Source organism: Montipora capricornis, chromosome 12, assembly GCF_036669925.1.
Source record: "Montipora capricornis isolate CH-2021 chromosome 12, ASM3666992v2, whole genome shotgun sequence".
In the NCBI taxonomy this organism is placed as follows: domain Eukaryota; kingdom Metazoa; phylum Cnidaria; class Anthozoa; order Scleractinia; family Acroporidae; genus Montipora; species Montipora capricornis.
Genome location: NC_090894.1, coordinates 10903257 through 10915555, shown reverse-complemented (window position 1 = coordinate 10915555; position 12299 = coordinate 10903257). Strand labels below are relative to the sequence as shown.

The 12299-nt window shown below is 39.8% G+C and overlaps 1 protein-coding gene and 1 long non-coding RNA gene across 12 annotated transcripts in view; one reads left to right on the top strand and one right to left on the bottom strand.

Annotated features, from left to right (window-relative positions):
• LOC138026190 (delta-like protein 1) overlaps positions 1 to 12299 on the top strand; it is a 49586-nt gene that overhangs the window by 17010 nt on the left and 20277 nt on the right. For 4 of the 11 annotated variants that reach the window (XM_068873418.1, XM_068873419.1, XM_068873421.1 and 1 more), the window contains exons 2-4: positions 7387 to 7602; positions 9467 to 9730; positions 12125 to 12164. In XM_068873418.1, coding sequence (XP_068729519.1) covers positions 7492 to 7602; positions 9467 to 9730; positions 12125 to 12164 — 415 coding nt within the window. In that variant the 5' untranslated portion in view covers positions 7387 to 7491. Of the gene's footprint in view, positions 1 to 1355; positions 2767 to 3238; positions 3298 to 5261; positions 5388 to 5576; positions 6459 to 6750; positions 6845 to 7088; positions 7210 to 7386; positions 7603 to 8590; positions 8730 to 9466; positions 9731 to 12124; positions 12165 to 12299 lie in introns of those variants that run through there. The other 7 variants (XM_068873416.1, XM_068873414.1, XM_068873420.1 and 4 more) reach the window with 7 other exon arrangements.
• LOC138026192 (uncharacterized) lies at positions 5433 to 10017 on the bottom strand. Its single transcript, XR_011127234.1, has 3 exons — positions 9918 to 10017; positions 9585 to 9758; positions 5433 to 5507 (listed from the first exon to the last, which is right to left on the bottom strand). It is a non-coding gene; the product is annotated as an uncharacterized lncRNA (long non-coding RNA).

The window sequence follows — 12299 nt, the reverse complement described above, 5'->3', positions numbered from 1 at the left end:
CGAAGTGCTTTTAAAAAAAGTACCGTGCACGCTCAAAAACTGAAGGCTACTTTTAGTTTCAGAAAAAGAAAATATATACTGTCGCTTAGCCTCTGAAAGATGCAATTAGAGAAAACGGAACTTTTACTTAATGCTGAAGTTATTAGTTTTCTTGAGCTGGTATTAAAGAAAGCAAAGTGACCTAAAAGTGGTTCTCTCTGTTCTCTCTACTCCGCTCGTTCATCAAGGTTTCCGATTTTTTCCTCGATTTTGTGGCAAAATAACGAGATGAAGTCGTCGTTGTAGACTCGTGTTATCTTGAGGGTGCAATCAATGCATTACATTTGACAGATTAACTGAGAAACGGAAGGACGAAAGGAATTTAATGTGTTAAAATGCACTTTTAAAATCAATTTGTCCGCTGCGGTTTCCCGAGAGATTGTGATAAAATATAATGAAATTACCTTAAAATGCAGTGAAAATTTAATGTCCTCGGTCTCTCATTGTAGCTTTTGTCCTTGGTCGCGTCCAAGAAGGGCTATGAAAGTTTTAAGGCTGGAAAAAGTCGTTTCTTACTTTTTTTCAAGAAAAACATGAAAGCAATTCTGTAAAAGCGTACCCTGCGTCATATTTTGGCGGGAAACATCCGCGGTTGCACGACATGTGGCGGGAATTCTTGAGCACGAAGCTGAGAATTTGTTTATGGAGGTGCTATTGTCAGCTAATTTCTTTGAAAATGCATTTTCCCACAATGTGGCTGAAATCTTAGTTTACGCTCATGGGCGTGAACGAAATGTTGATTAACCTTGGGTTGAAACTTGAAAAGAAGGAGATTAGTAAGTTGATGGGCTTGTGTTTTCACTCGTTTTAAGGTATGTAACATGATGGGGTTTTGTCTTTCGTTCATTGTGTTTAAGTCATTGCAAATTAACAGATGAAGAGAAGATTACGTAAAGATTAGTGACGCTTACAGTATTTTGTATCCGATAACAACGTTTTGTGGGACTTTATCCGACTTTACTCTCGCGGATCTGGTGAATATCTTATTTCAGTAGTTGATGTTTTCGAACGCCTGAGAATCTAACCTGTTTTTCTAGTGATGAAAATTTTCTCTTTTCGGTTTTCTCAAAGACAGCAACCAAACTTGCAATCAAATTCTAGGTGAGGCTCATCGATTTCTATCTAAAGCTACGTTTACTCGGAGTAAATATAAAACATGTTTAAAACAACTGCAAGGGAAGGTGATCAGAATACAGAAACAACCCTTGTTGCTTGCTCATCGATCGCCGGCGATTCAGACATGATGTTGTTTTCGGCAATGCATGGCATGTGATCTACAATTTGGTCACAGAGTAAGTCAAGATTTCCTGTATTTGTTTGAGCTAAATTTCATGCAAGACTTGACATTTCAAACATAAAGACAGTAAAGCCATATCCTTTATCGTGCCTTGGTTGTCCCTTGATTTTCATGTTCAAGCATTTTTGCCTATCAAAATCTGTTTTGAATTTTTCAGTGTTCGTAAGCTCATTTTCAAATTAAAGCATGATGTTATGACCCGGCAATTCATTACGAAGTTTCCTCATTTGTGTAAACGAATTGACACAAAACAGCGCTAAAAATACAGGCTAAAGCATGTGTGAAGACAATTACCAAATTGTTATTGTTTACTTAGTCCTTAGTACATTAATATTTGATAACGTTTTGAATCAATTTACTGCATGTAATTAACCTTCTGCTATTTTAAAAGAAAGATAACTGCTTTTTGTCCTTCTTACTCGAAATTATTGCCTAATTACGGTAAAAAAATCCAAGCTCTACTTAGAACCTCTGATGATAGATATTAATAATATAATTATTATATTTCCGAGAAGACAGAGGAAATGCTAAATCAGAAATTTCCTTTAGATCTGAATTCTTTGCGTAAATTATTCATTTGAAACAATAACGTTGCTAGTGCACCTTCATTGGCGACTTTCGCGGAAGCACGTGATTTTCTATAAATCACGTGACTCTAAGCCTCTCAAAGTTGTAATCCACCCTTGAAAACTAACAACTTCGGATGAAGATTACATTAAATATTCGTTGGATTACTTTTATAATTTCACAACTGTGGCTAATCGAGGCAATGTTACGGTGAGACAAATCATCGATTTGGTTTAGGTATTTATCTTACATGGGCATGGTAGTTTTGGACCACCCTGCTTGCCATTCTAACTGATACCATATCTGGTATGGATTCACGTCATTTGCGGGTGTTTGGCGAGGCCGAAAAGTCTGTTTATCGTCAAAATTAATGATCACTAATCCCGGACCAACATTTTTGTTTGATATGTGCTGAGATAACGATCAAGGAATATCGAATAATCTCGTGAATTGTGCATAATTGGATGCAAGAGGAAACCACCTTGTTGATTAAATACAGTTGTTTGGTTACAAGGACGGGCTGCAAACACCGACGCTTATCCGCGACTTGTAAATGTTGTGTGCCCGTGTGGTCCTTCAAACTTCTGCGATTTTCTAACATTGAGAGCAAACTCGTTTCGGAAGCATCAACCTTTTCAGTTGGTTTCAGCTCGCCCTCTATATGACACGGCGCAAGATGAAATGTACTTGGCGGTCAAGTCTCCTTTGGACCTTTTAAATGGCCCAGTGTTTTTTGTTTTGTTCCGCTGAGAATTAGCAGCACCCGCTAAGCAAGATTGATGTCCGGTAGTTATGCTATTAGTTGTAATTGCATAGAGTTGAAATCTCCCACGCGACCTTAATGTCCAACAAGAAATGTGAAGGTATGTGACCGCTGCTTTGTAATTGACTCATCTATCTCCTGCAGCTACTAATAAGATGTCCTTGTTGGTTCAGTTGACCTCGGATTACTAAGAAATCACAAAGATTATCCATGTGGATAACTACCTTTGTAGATTTTTAGGAGATTTTCTCGAGAGGTCATATTGATTTGGGGGCGGCTTCCAACCTCCATTTGGGGCAATCAAAATACTTCATCTGTTGTTATCACTACAGTTACTACTTGAAGCCCACGCCTTTGATATATATTGTGGTGTCAAAGAAATCTTCGTATTTTAAAACTGAAACCTCAATAATTTATGTTTTCTTTCAAAACCTTCTCGCCTGCTGCGAGGGGTTTTTTTTTTTAGATTTTTGAAGGTTGTGTGATAAGCTCAACAAATGAAGTACCGATAGCTATGTCGGTACCTACTAGCTTAGAAATGCTAAAAAGTGAGTAAACAGCTTAAAAGTTGTTTAGTTTTAATTGGCGTAATTCTGAGTTCCGCAGGATGTTTCGTTCTGGACTAGACGAAGTGAGGAGGTGACTAGGGAAAAAATACTCTCCGACTATTTTCATTTAATTCTTAGAAAAACCTTTGTATCCTTGCGTCATTTTTAGACGTTCAACGGTGGTTTTTGTTCCATGTATGCTCTAAATCATACGTCAGCTAATATTTTGTTTTTTATACGCTTAGGCTAGTAGCTTGCGAACGTAGACGTATTTCCGGCGGTCGTTTCGCTTTCGTTTCTCTCTTTTGAGAGACCGCCGGAATACGTCTGCGTTGGCAGGCTAAGGCTAGTGAAAAAAGGTTTTATATATGTGAAGTAGTTAATCCTATTGGCACCCTCCAATATGGTGTTATTTATGTGTCTATGAGCTAATAGTAGTGATCGGTGTCTCTCGCCGATGTACAATACCACAGGTCTCTTGCATTATTAATGCTCAATAGTGTGTAGATAGATGGTCACCAAGGTCAGGAAAAAACTCAAAGGGGTTGAATCCTCTAGTGTTTTGGCAGGATATTGAAAGAGCATTCTTTTACGTGCACAAATAAAAAAAACGAACGGGAAAGAGCCGGACCAGAACTGAATTACATATCAGCGAGCTAGATTCTGGATTTTTTTTTCTGTACTTCTCTTTGTCGACTATGAGGCTGTTGTTATTGTTTTCCCTGTTTATTGATTTAATTTCTGCCGGCAGCTCAGTTACTTTCGCAATAACAAGTTGTTTACTCGAGTTTCTTTTTATACTGGCTATATCAATAGGGTATCTGCTTATCGTTTTACGACTATATGGGGATCCCGTTTTTTTCCCGAAACAAAACTTTCATACTGAGAACATTGGTACGATTACAAGTGATTAACTTAGAGACTTTTTTTTTACAGATGCCTAATTTTTCAAAATATAATAATACTGAAACTAAACATCAGTTCAGTATTCGTGTATACGTGTAAATGTTTTTTCTTTTGTGGCTGAAGAATGGCTAAAGTTTTTTTTTTATTCTACATATGCGGTGTTAGGTTTTATATCATTGAAAAAGTAGATACTGAAATTCCTTACCTCGTGACAGATCTGTAAACTCAAGTGTTACGAGCAGACGGACAATATTTTGCAAACATAGTGGGATATCAGTTTTGAGCCTTTTTTCTAATGCATGAATATCGCGTTAAGCGAATTTTGTTGGGAAAGAAGGAGAAGCTGAGGATTTGGGCGCGGCTTTCGACATTGGCCCCCTCCATATCGATCTTTGGTGAATTTAACCTCCACTTAGGCTCTTCTTTCAGGCACTTGGCAGCATCTAAATGAGGGAGTGCCGGGAGGGTGAGAGGCGTTTCCTGCGTCGGCTTCCATGGTAACGAAACTCTCGTCAGTAAACAAATGACTGGTGGTATCATGAAGGTACGCCAGGAGCCTGGTACGCCCATGTTTTATTTCCTCTTATCTTTCTTACCTAAGTCCTTTCCTTGCACCTGGCTCAAATCGACATACATTCGTACTGAGTAAAATCATTCATTAAAACTAAATTTGTTTGCCTTGACTTGATGTCAGGTTCGAACACTGCGTTTAGGAAAGGACCTGTACTTACAAGGCAAAAGTTGTCCGCTCTTTTGCAAACTGTGCGTTTCCCCTACGCAAAACACTGGAGCGACAAAGGCTTTTCATAACACCCTTTTCCCCTGAAGAAGGGTCTATTTACTGGCACGTGGGCCAGCAATTACACCACCATTCCGGGTGGTCTCTTTCCTCGTTGGCTGTTTGAAAATTTTCTGACTCGACTGTCGCGCAACAGGCGATTGAAAACTTAGCGTTGGTTGAAATCGGCAACAGACGAGGTGCTTTGTTTGCTCAGGGATTTTCCAACTGTTTGATCAGCTCACCACAAGATTATTCTGATTGCGAAAATATTTGTTTTGGATTCTCATCGTCCACTTTTAGCCTCGATGCTGTGGTCACCTCAACAGGAAGCTAGAAAAACTCTGGTCGAAAGGTCATCCACGGCCTTAATACAAAACAGCCTATTGATCACATCTGCTTATCGTGGTTTTGCGGCGTTGTCAAAACCCACATCCTCTGTGTGAAGATCAACCTTTTCGTGCATCTGAGCCCAGGGATTTCCGATGGGTAAAAACGCTTTCCCGTTTCTTTTAAAAAGGCTATGGCGTTTGTTCGTTTTAAGAGTTGTGTTCCGCGCGCGGGTGGTCCTCAGCTGAACTTAGCACGAGCAGCTTTCATATTATTCAGCTGACAAAACATGAAAAAGATGTAGGTCAGCAAAATTCGATTAGGTCACAAAGTGGAGAGGAGGAGTAGCTATGGAATCCTTTGAACACTCCGTTTTATCGGAGATATCGGGCTTAAAACGTCCAGGTTACCAGCCTCTGTTATCATGCGCTGACCTAACCGTTGCTAGACATGGCTCACTGCACGCACAAATTTGTGTGGTTCAAAAGATAATTGCAGGTCGAGAACAAAATTATTTTCCGAGCTCGATGACACTCTGAAGTCGGCGCTTGTTCCTGTGGTCGCGCATTTAGGTTTCGGCCCGTAAGGCCCATACGCGAGAGATAAGCGAAACGGATCAGGTTTGGGCTTGCCTGTCGCAGCCAAACACAACAATTAATTTGCAGTATTCAAGACGACGTTAATTGTCAATTCAGCGATTTTTAATGACTCGCGAATGTTGGAAAATGTGCCTGGTTTTCACATGACATCATTGCTTTTATTAGATGAACTCGGAACCTTGCCATTCCTAGATCAAGATGTCGGTTCACACAATAGTCTCGGTATAATATTGAAATCTACTCAAGGCAGCAGATTGTTTTATTGGGAATCTTTATCATTGATTTTCACATGAAAGCTGACGTAAGAAATAGATTGTGTGGAAACGTTCTGCTTCGTTGACTCGAAGGGAAAATGTTGTTACTAACCACGTCAATGAGGCAAGCGGACAAAAATTATTCGTCCAAAAATTTCTGGGGAGTCCCCCGCCCTCTTAAATGTCATTCACTTGCACATTAAATTACACCATTTGGGAAATGAGCCATTTTTATCGAACTCAACGAAAAGTGAAGGGGTACTTGTTAAAATGAAAAACACGTGGAAATGGCTTTTTCCATTTTGGGGCGCTTAGTTTTTTCTTAATTTGTCGGTGATTAGGCAAAGGATCTGTGCACGTTTTCCCGTCGAATTTCGGTAAGTGGTTGGATTTCTGTGGACATCTATCAGGTTTTCAGAAGTAACACTGCTACTGTAAGAACGGTTGAATCTGTGGTGTTATTTCCGAAGTGGTCATTAACGCTTTCGATGCAAAGGAAACGCTGTCATACAAAAAGATGACAAATTTAATTAGATCCCTTTCTATCCTGATAGATTAAACGGTATTTCCGGATGATCGTCGTTTTGAAAATATTCTTAAACAACTTGATTCAGTAACAGGCTGTTTTTGTTTTGTTTTGCGTTTTGTTACGTTTCCTGAATTGCGTAGGATCGTCAATGATTTAACCAAGTTGTTTTGACCATTGAGAAAGGCTGGTTACAACAGAGAACGCTACATTTCAGAAGTCTTTCATTCACCTAAGGTACAAAAAATATGTTATGGTTAGTGTATGTATTTGTGGCATCTCTTTTGGGCATGCACCGTTGCTCTGACAAGCCTTTGCATGTCCTCAAGTCTACCATAATGCTTGGGCCTTTTGTGAGTAAAATATCAATACCGCTGAATTTCTTTCGTTGCCGTCACCAATCTTTCCATTGCAGAACGAAACCTTTGTCTTCAGTGACCTTAAAAAGCTTTGAAAATCGTTCAGAAATACCCGCAAAAGAATTCCGGTCATGATATTCCCGGAGTCGATACGATATATTGTCAAAAGACCGCCGGGTTTGTCTGTGATAAGCAGTTTGTGTATCTTTCAAATCAACGAGGCGTGAAAAAGGACCCGAACACGTATGCATTGCGTTACATCCTTTAAGTGACTTACGATCCAGCTCGGTTTTTTTCAAGCCGCTACTGCGGCCTTCCGCTTTGTCGTTTAACGATAATAACTGACAAGTCCTTGCTAAGGAAGGTGGTATATGCTTCAGCAGAATTTAACACCGTTTATTTCTCTACATGCTATTCCAGGCTGAGCCGTGAAAAAAACAACACACAACGAACCCAGAACCCGCTCGAGTGGATTTTATCGCACTCCGTCAAGATTGTTCTTTAAATGAGGAGGGCACGAGACTAATGCATTGTAGAGACTTCACACGGCAGTCAGTGGCCGCAGTTGTGAAAGGAATTCAGCGCCTAAACTTCAGATTTCTTGTGCTTGTCCTTTTGGCTGCATCGCTGCCTCGGGTAAGTAAATTTCTAAATATACGTGGTTTGCGCGCAGTCAGTTGTGGTAAGCGTTGTGTTTCTCTTTCTAGCGGCCGTTCCGATTGGCTTCACAATGACTGAAGCTTAGGGAGATCCGAGTCCTCTAATTGCGCGGTTTAGCACTATTTCCTCAAAGGGAAATTAAAACATAGTAAATAAATAGTTTACTGAACCCAAGATGTACTTGTGCCCTGCAATAATATAATATTTTTATCTAGTGGGACATTCTTTGCACTTCTTAGCTTTTATAATTGCATGGATAATTTTTCTGTCTTTGATATATAGAACTCAACTCAAGCAAAAATTCACTATCACTCTTTTCTTAATTCGTACACAAAATAGTTTTTCAGAAATCCTTTACACACTTCACGCTGAGAAAATCCGTTTAAGTACTTCAGCTAAGAATGACAGAGAGAAAAACGCGCTGCTGGAGACGCGCGCGTTCGCTCCTCGATCGTAAGGAATTTGTTTTTCTGTGACGGATATTTCGCTTGTATGCCATATTTCCTGTAATCGAGGTGCAAATTTTATTCACATATAAACATTCGTCACCCGAGACGGAGAAACGGATATCTATTAGCTCTGAAATATTTTTTTCTTATAAGACTCTTGACTTTAACGGTGGAAAGTAAAACGTCTTATTGCCCTCTAAGAGATTTATCAGTGACTGGTGATTGATACTGCACGCAAAAAGCTAAGCCAGGCACTGGCACTTGGCTCATTCAGGAAACATTCCTTTTAGTGTAAAAGCTTTCTGTTTGTGTTTTCTTTTTCTTGCTGTTTTTGTTTTTCTGAGGTGGCTCGCGTAACTCAATCATCGGTTAAGTTATAAGTTGATAGCGCGATAAAACTTTTGGAACGAGAAAACATTCCTTTAAAGATAAAATTTCCCGACTTGATGTCCTCTGTCATTTTCTATTTTAATTGAGCGCGGTTTGAAAAAAAAACTGATTTTATTAACATTTTGTTTTGATTCATTGCTCTTTTGCAATTCAATTACTTTGAAGCGTTCATAGCAACTTGTGCGGAACGCGAAAGTGCACATTTTGCTTCCCTATCCGAATGATTCGGACAAGAAGTGCTCAACTTCTCGTTCATGTCACATGGTCAGTATCATTCAACGTTATTTTCATTTTTTCGTCAATCCATGTTTATCGCTGTTCAAAACAGCCAATCTCTAATGAACCCGCTGTAAGCGTGCCCGAACCTAGTCCAGCAGAACTTAGTGTCGCTTTCCGATAATTGAATATCGCTTTTAAAGTTCTAACAACCTGGGAGATCTCCAAGGAACGAATCTTTGACGACTGACGCGACCTGATTCTGTCTTTACCTCGTGTAAACTGTTAGCAGTTTCAATGTAATAATGAACTAGGCCCTCTTAAATCAGTTCCCAATTTTAGCCACTGCTACCATCAATGGAGTAAGGCCCGTTTCAAACGTCGAACTTTACATGTTCCGAGTCTAATGCAAATGAGCGAAAACAATAGATTTTTCTCATTTGCATTAGATTCGGCACATGTTAGTTCGACGTTTGAAACGGGTCTTAGGTACAGATTGCAACCTTATCAGCACCTTATGGTGGTAATTTCCTTGTGAATCATTGTTTTCAGTATCAGCAAAGATCCAATGTTTTAAAAATTGAGCTCTGCCCCTAGGAATGAGTGGTGAAATTGAGTATAACCTTTGAAAGCATATAATGGACTGCGGTCGGGGTTGAAAAGGCTAGCTAGCGGCAGGCGTCAGACCTAACTTCGAGCAAATGATACCAAGTTTTAGTGCTTGCCTTAAAACGATTACCACAACTACAGCCTTTCTTATCTCGTTCCTCTCTTTACATCCTCAGTGCAAGGGTGGGGGAATGTTCCAGGTACAGTTCTTAGACTATGAGAACCCTGGCCAAAGAGACGCCGAGAACAGGTGTTGCATCGGCGACTCTGATTCGCAAGGGAGCTGCGTCTTACCCTGCAGAACTTTCTTCACCGTCTGTCTCCAGCCCCAGTCAAACCAGCATTGTTTCTTTGGACAAGCGTCCTCCGAACTCTTGGGAAACGGTTCATTCGTCATCCCAACCACTAGCTTGCTGCAGGGCCCGTTGACATCATGGCCGGTAAGATTTCACTTATCTTGATTGATCTCTGAACGATTTTGGAAATAGATGATAACCGATAATTCGTAACTGAAAATGATCAAGCAACTAGCAGCCTTGCTCTGACCACTGAGTCGCCGTGGAAACCCCGTGGTGAGCAAGGGTCCTGCGTGGGCTTTGACTAGAAAAAACGTTATCACACACTCACTTAGGAAAGAGTTTGCCTCCACCTCTTAACAAGTCCTAAGAAACCCCTGGGCTCAACTTTCAATTTTTTTTTTTTTTTGCTTCCCTGTTAAGGACCGAACGTTTCCATCGAAAATTCATCTTTAGATATTATTTAATTGATAAGCGGCAGTTACACGCGGCTATCTCATGCGCAGCATTTAAAGCTCTGTGCCCCCCTTGCGTATGCTAATCTTTTGGACTTTAACTGTTCCGGCTCTGCCACTAAATCAATGTGTAAATGCGATTTTTAGTCGTATTTACTGGCATAACAAGGGTGTACTTATTTGAAAGAGCGTTTTCTTGCCCTCTGTGACCACCCCTATTTAAAGAAACATTTCGTATGTACTCAATAGGATTCAATGTTTTAGATACCTCCAGGGTGAATTGTCACAGTATTGATGTTACGATACCTAGTTTACAGTTGCAAACCTATCTTGATCGAAACTTCTTTCACTTTCACTGAAAATCAATAAATGCAACAAGATATTCACCTATTTCGTTTCCGTTTAGAAAAGTGGTTTACATGCTTTGACGGAAACTTTCGTTTTTTGAGCCTTTGGTGAATAGATCGTGTAATTCGTGAACATCCTGGAATATGAGCACGGAGTTCCCAATATAATAAGGGAAGACGTGCAAATGTTTTAGAAGTGCAAATTAAGATTGGTGTATTGTCAAGATTTTCCTTCCGGTGGGCGAATTTCGTCTGTGAATGAAACTGTTTCTGCGGGCTGTTCAAAGTCAACCGTATTTTGTTGTGGTTTAACAGTTTCTTTTTTTAATGTTATCCAAAATGTTTCCGCGAGTTAAATCCTTGACCTATATTGCCTCTTTAATCGAAGAAATTCAAGTGTATCTTTACTTCCATATGGTCTGTTTTCTTCCCGTATTTTTGTACAGCCATTTCAGCCTGGCTCATGTTGACAGCTGATAAAGAAAAAAAAATTCAATTAAGGCTCCAGAGGTTTGGACCACCAATCTTGCATATGACTTTTCTGTTACACTGTTGTAACTTGTTGCTGCACCCGAACTATCAGACCGTGACTGTCCTATGTTTTGCTCGTTCCTCTCCGGTGCGTCGAAGTTTCGCGTGGGAAAAACAGTACCTTGATCTTTTGAAACTGCTAGTTTGAAAACGATTTCTTCAACTTGAAATTTCACGGCGTTTTTGTTCACGAGGCTGTTTTCGGTTATTAGCAAGAATAAGTATCGGTGGAAGTGAGCCTCTTTTCGAAAAGTAAAGCGAGTTTTAAAATCTTGTTTCTGGTTTTTCACTGGCTTGAGAGATTTGTTATGATCGTTATTTACTCTGGATTAAGAACAGTCAACGCCCTTAGTCTACTGACGCTATGAAACTGAAAGACTCGCAGTTAAACAGGCGATTCCACTGTGAGAAGACACAATTTTAAATTTCTCACGACCTGGTTATGCTTGATTACAAAACTCGTATCTCATGGCCAATATTCTTGCTGGTTATTTTTGTCACATTTTCCGTTATCATAGAGGAACGGTTATTATAGTAGCTTGCAGTTTTTCGATGTAAAAAATAACTCATTATATTTGTGGACACGACTTTGTACCCTCTAAGCTGATTAAAGTAGTGGTTACAGGAACTACTTGTTCGAAACACAATTAATTTGTTAGCGTTCCGTATAACATATCGCACGTAACTAAAACAATAATTTTTACAGAATTCACATCCAGACTAATTCATTAAGCAGTATATTTACGCGTAGTACTTGTTTTGTCTTAGAAGGCTTTGGAATTTGGATAAAGCCTGAAGTGTTTCTTTTAGCATTCCAATTCCTGTGGTGCCCTTTGTTTTCTTACAAGTCTTTAAAGTAAATGAGATTTTCAGTTTCGTTGCCAAGTCATTGAGAAAAGCAAACAAAAAAAGAAACGCTTAGTGTCATGGGTAATTGCTCAGGCACGTGGCTCGAGCTGTGATCTTGTCACGGATAAACCTTGCGACTTACTACTAAGCGGATTGCATGAGCTCGTATCAGAGCTTTTCCTGAATATTACTTCCTCTGATAACACCTTCTTACATGAAAACTGCATTCTCGTTGTCTGCCGTGTCACTGTAAATAAACTGCTTCTCCGAGCCACGTCAGTAGTCCCCTATATATCTTCAAGATCAAGTATGATCAAGGTGTAATGCTCATTATTTTCATATTTTCACTTTTATAGAGCACCTTCGCGGTGGTGATTTCAGCCATGCATCTTCCAGGTATAACAAACTCTCTATTTTATAGTTTAATAAACCCTATTTTGAGGAGTTCTTTGGGCGAGTTTGGCAATGTCGACTTTCTTGGTAGCCCGGCAAATTTCCAGTCCGAAACTTAAATGGCTTAGGAATGTGGAG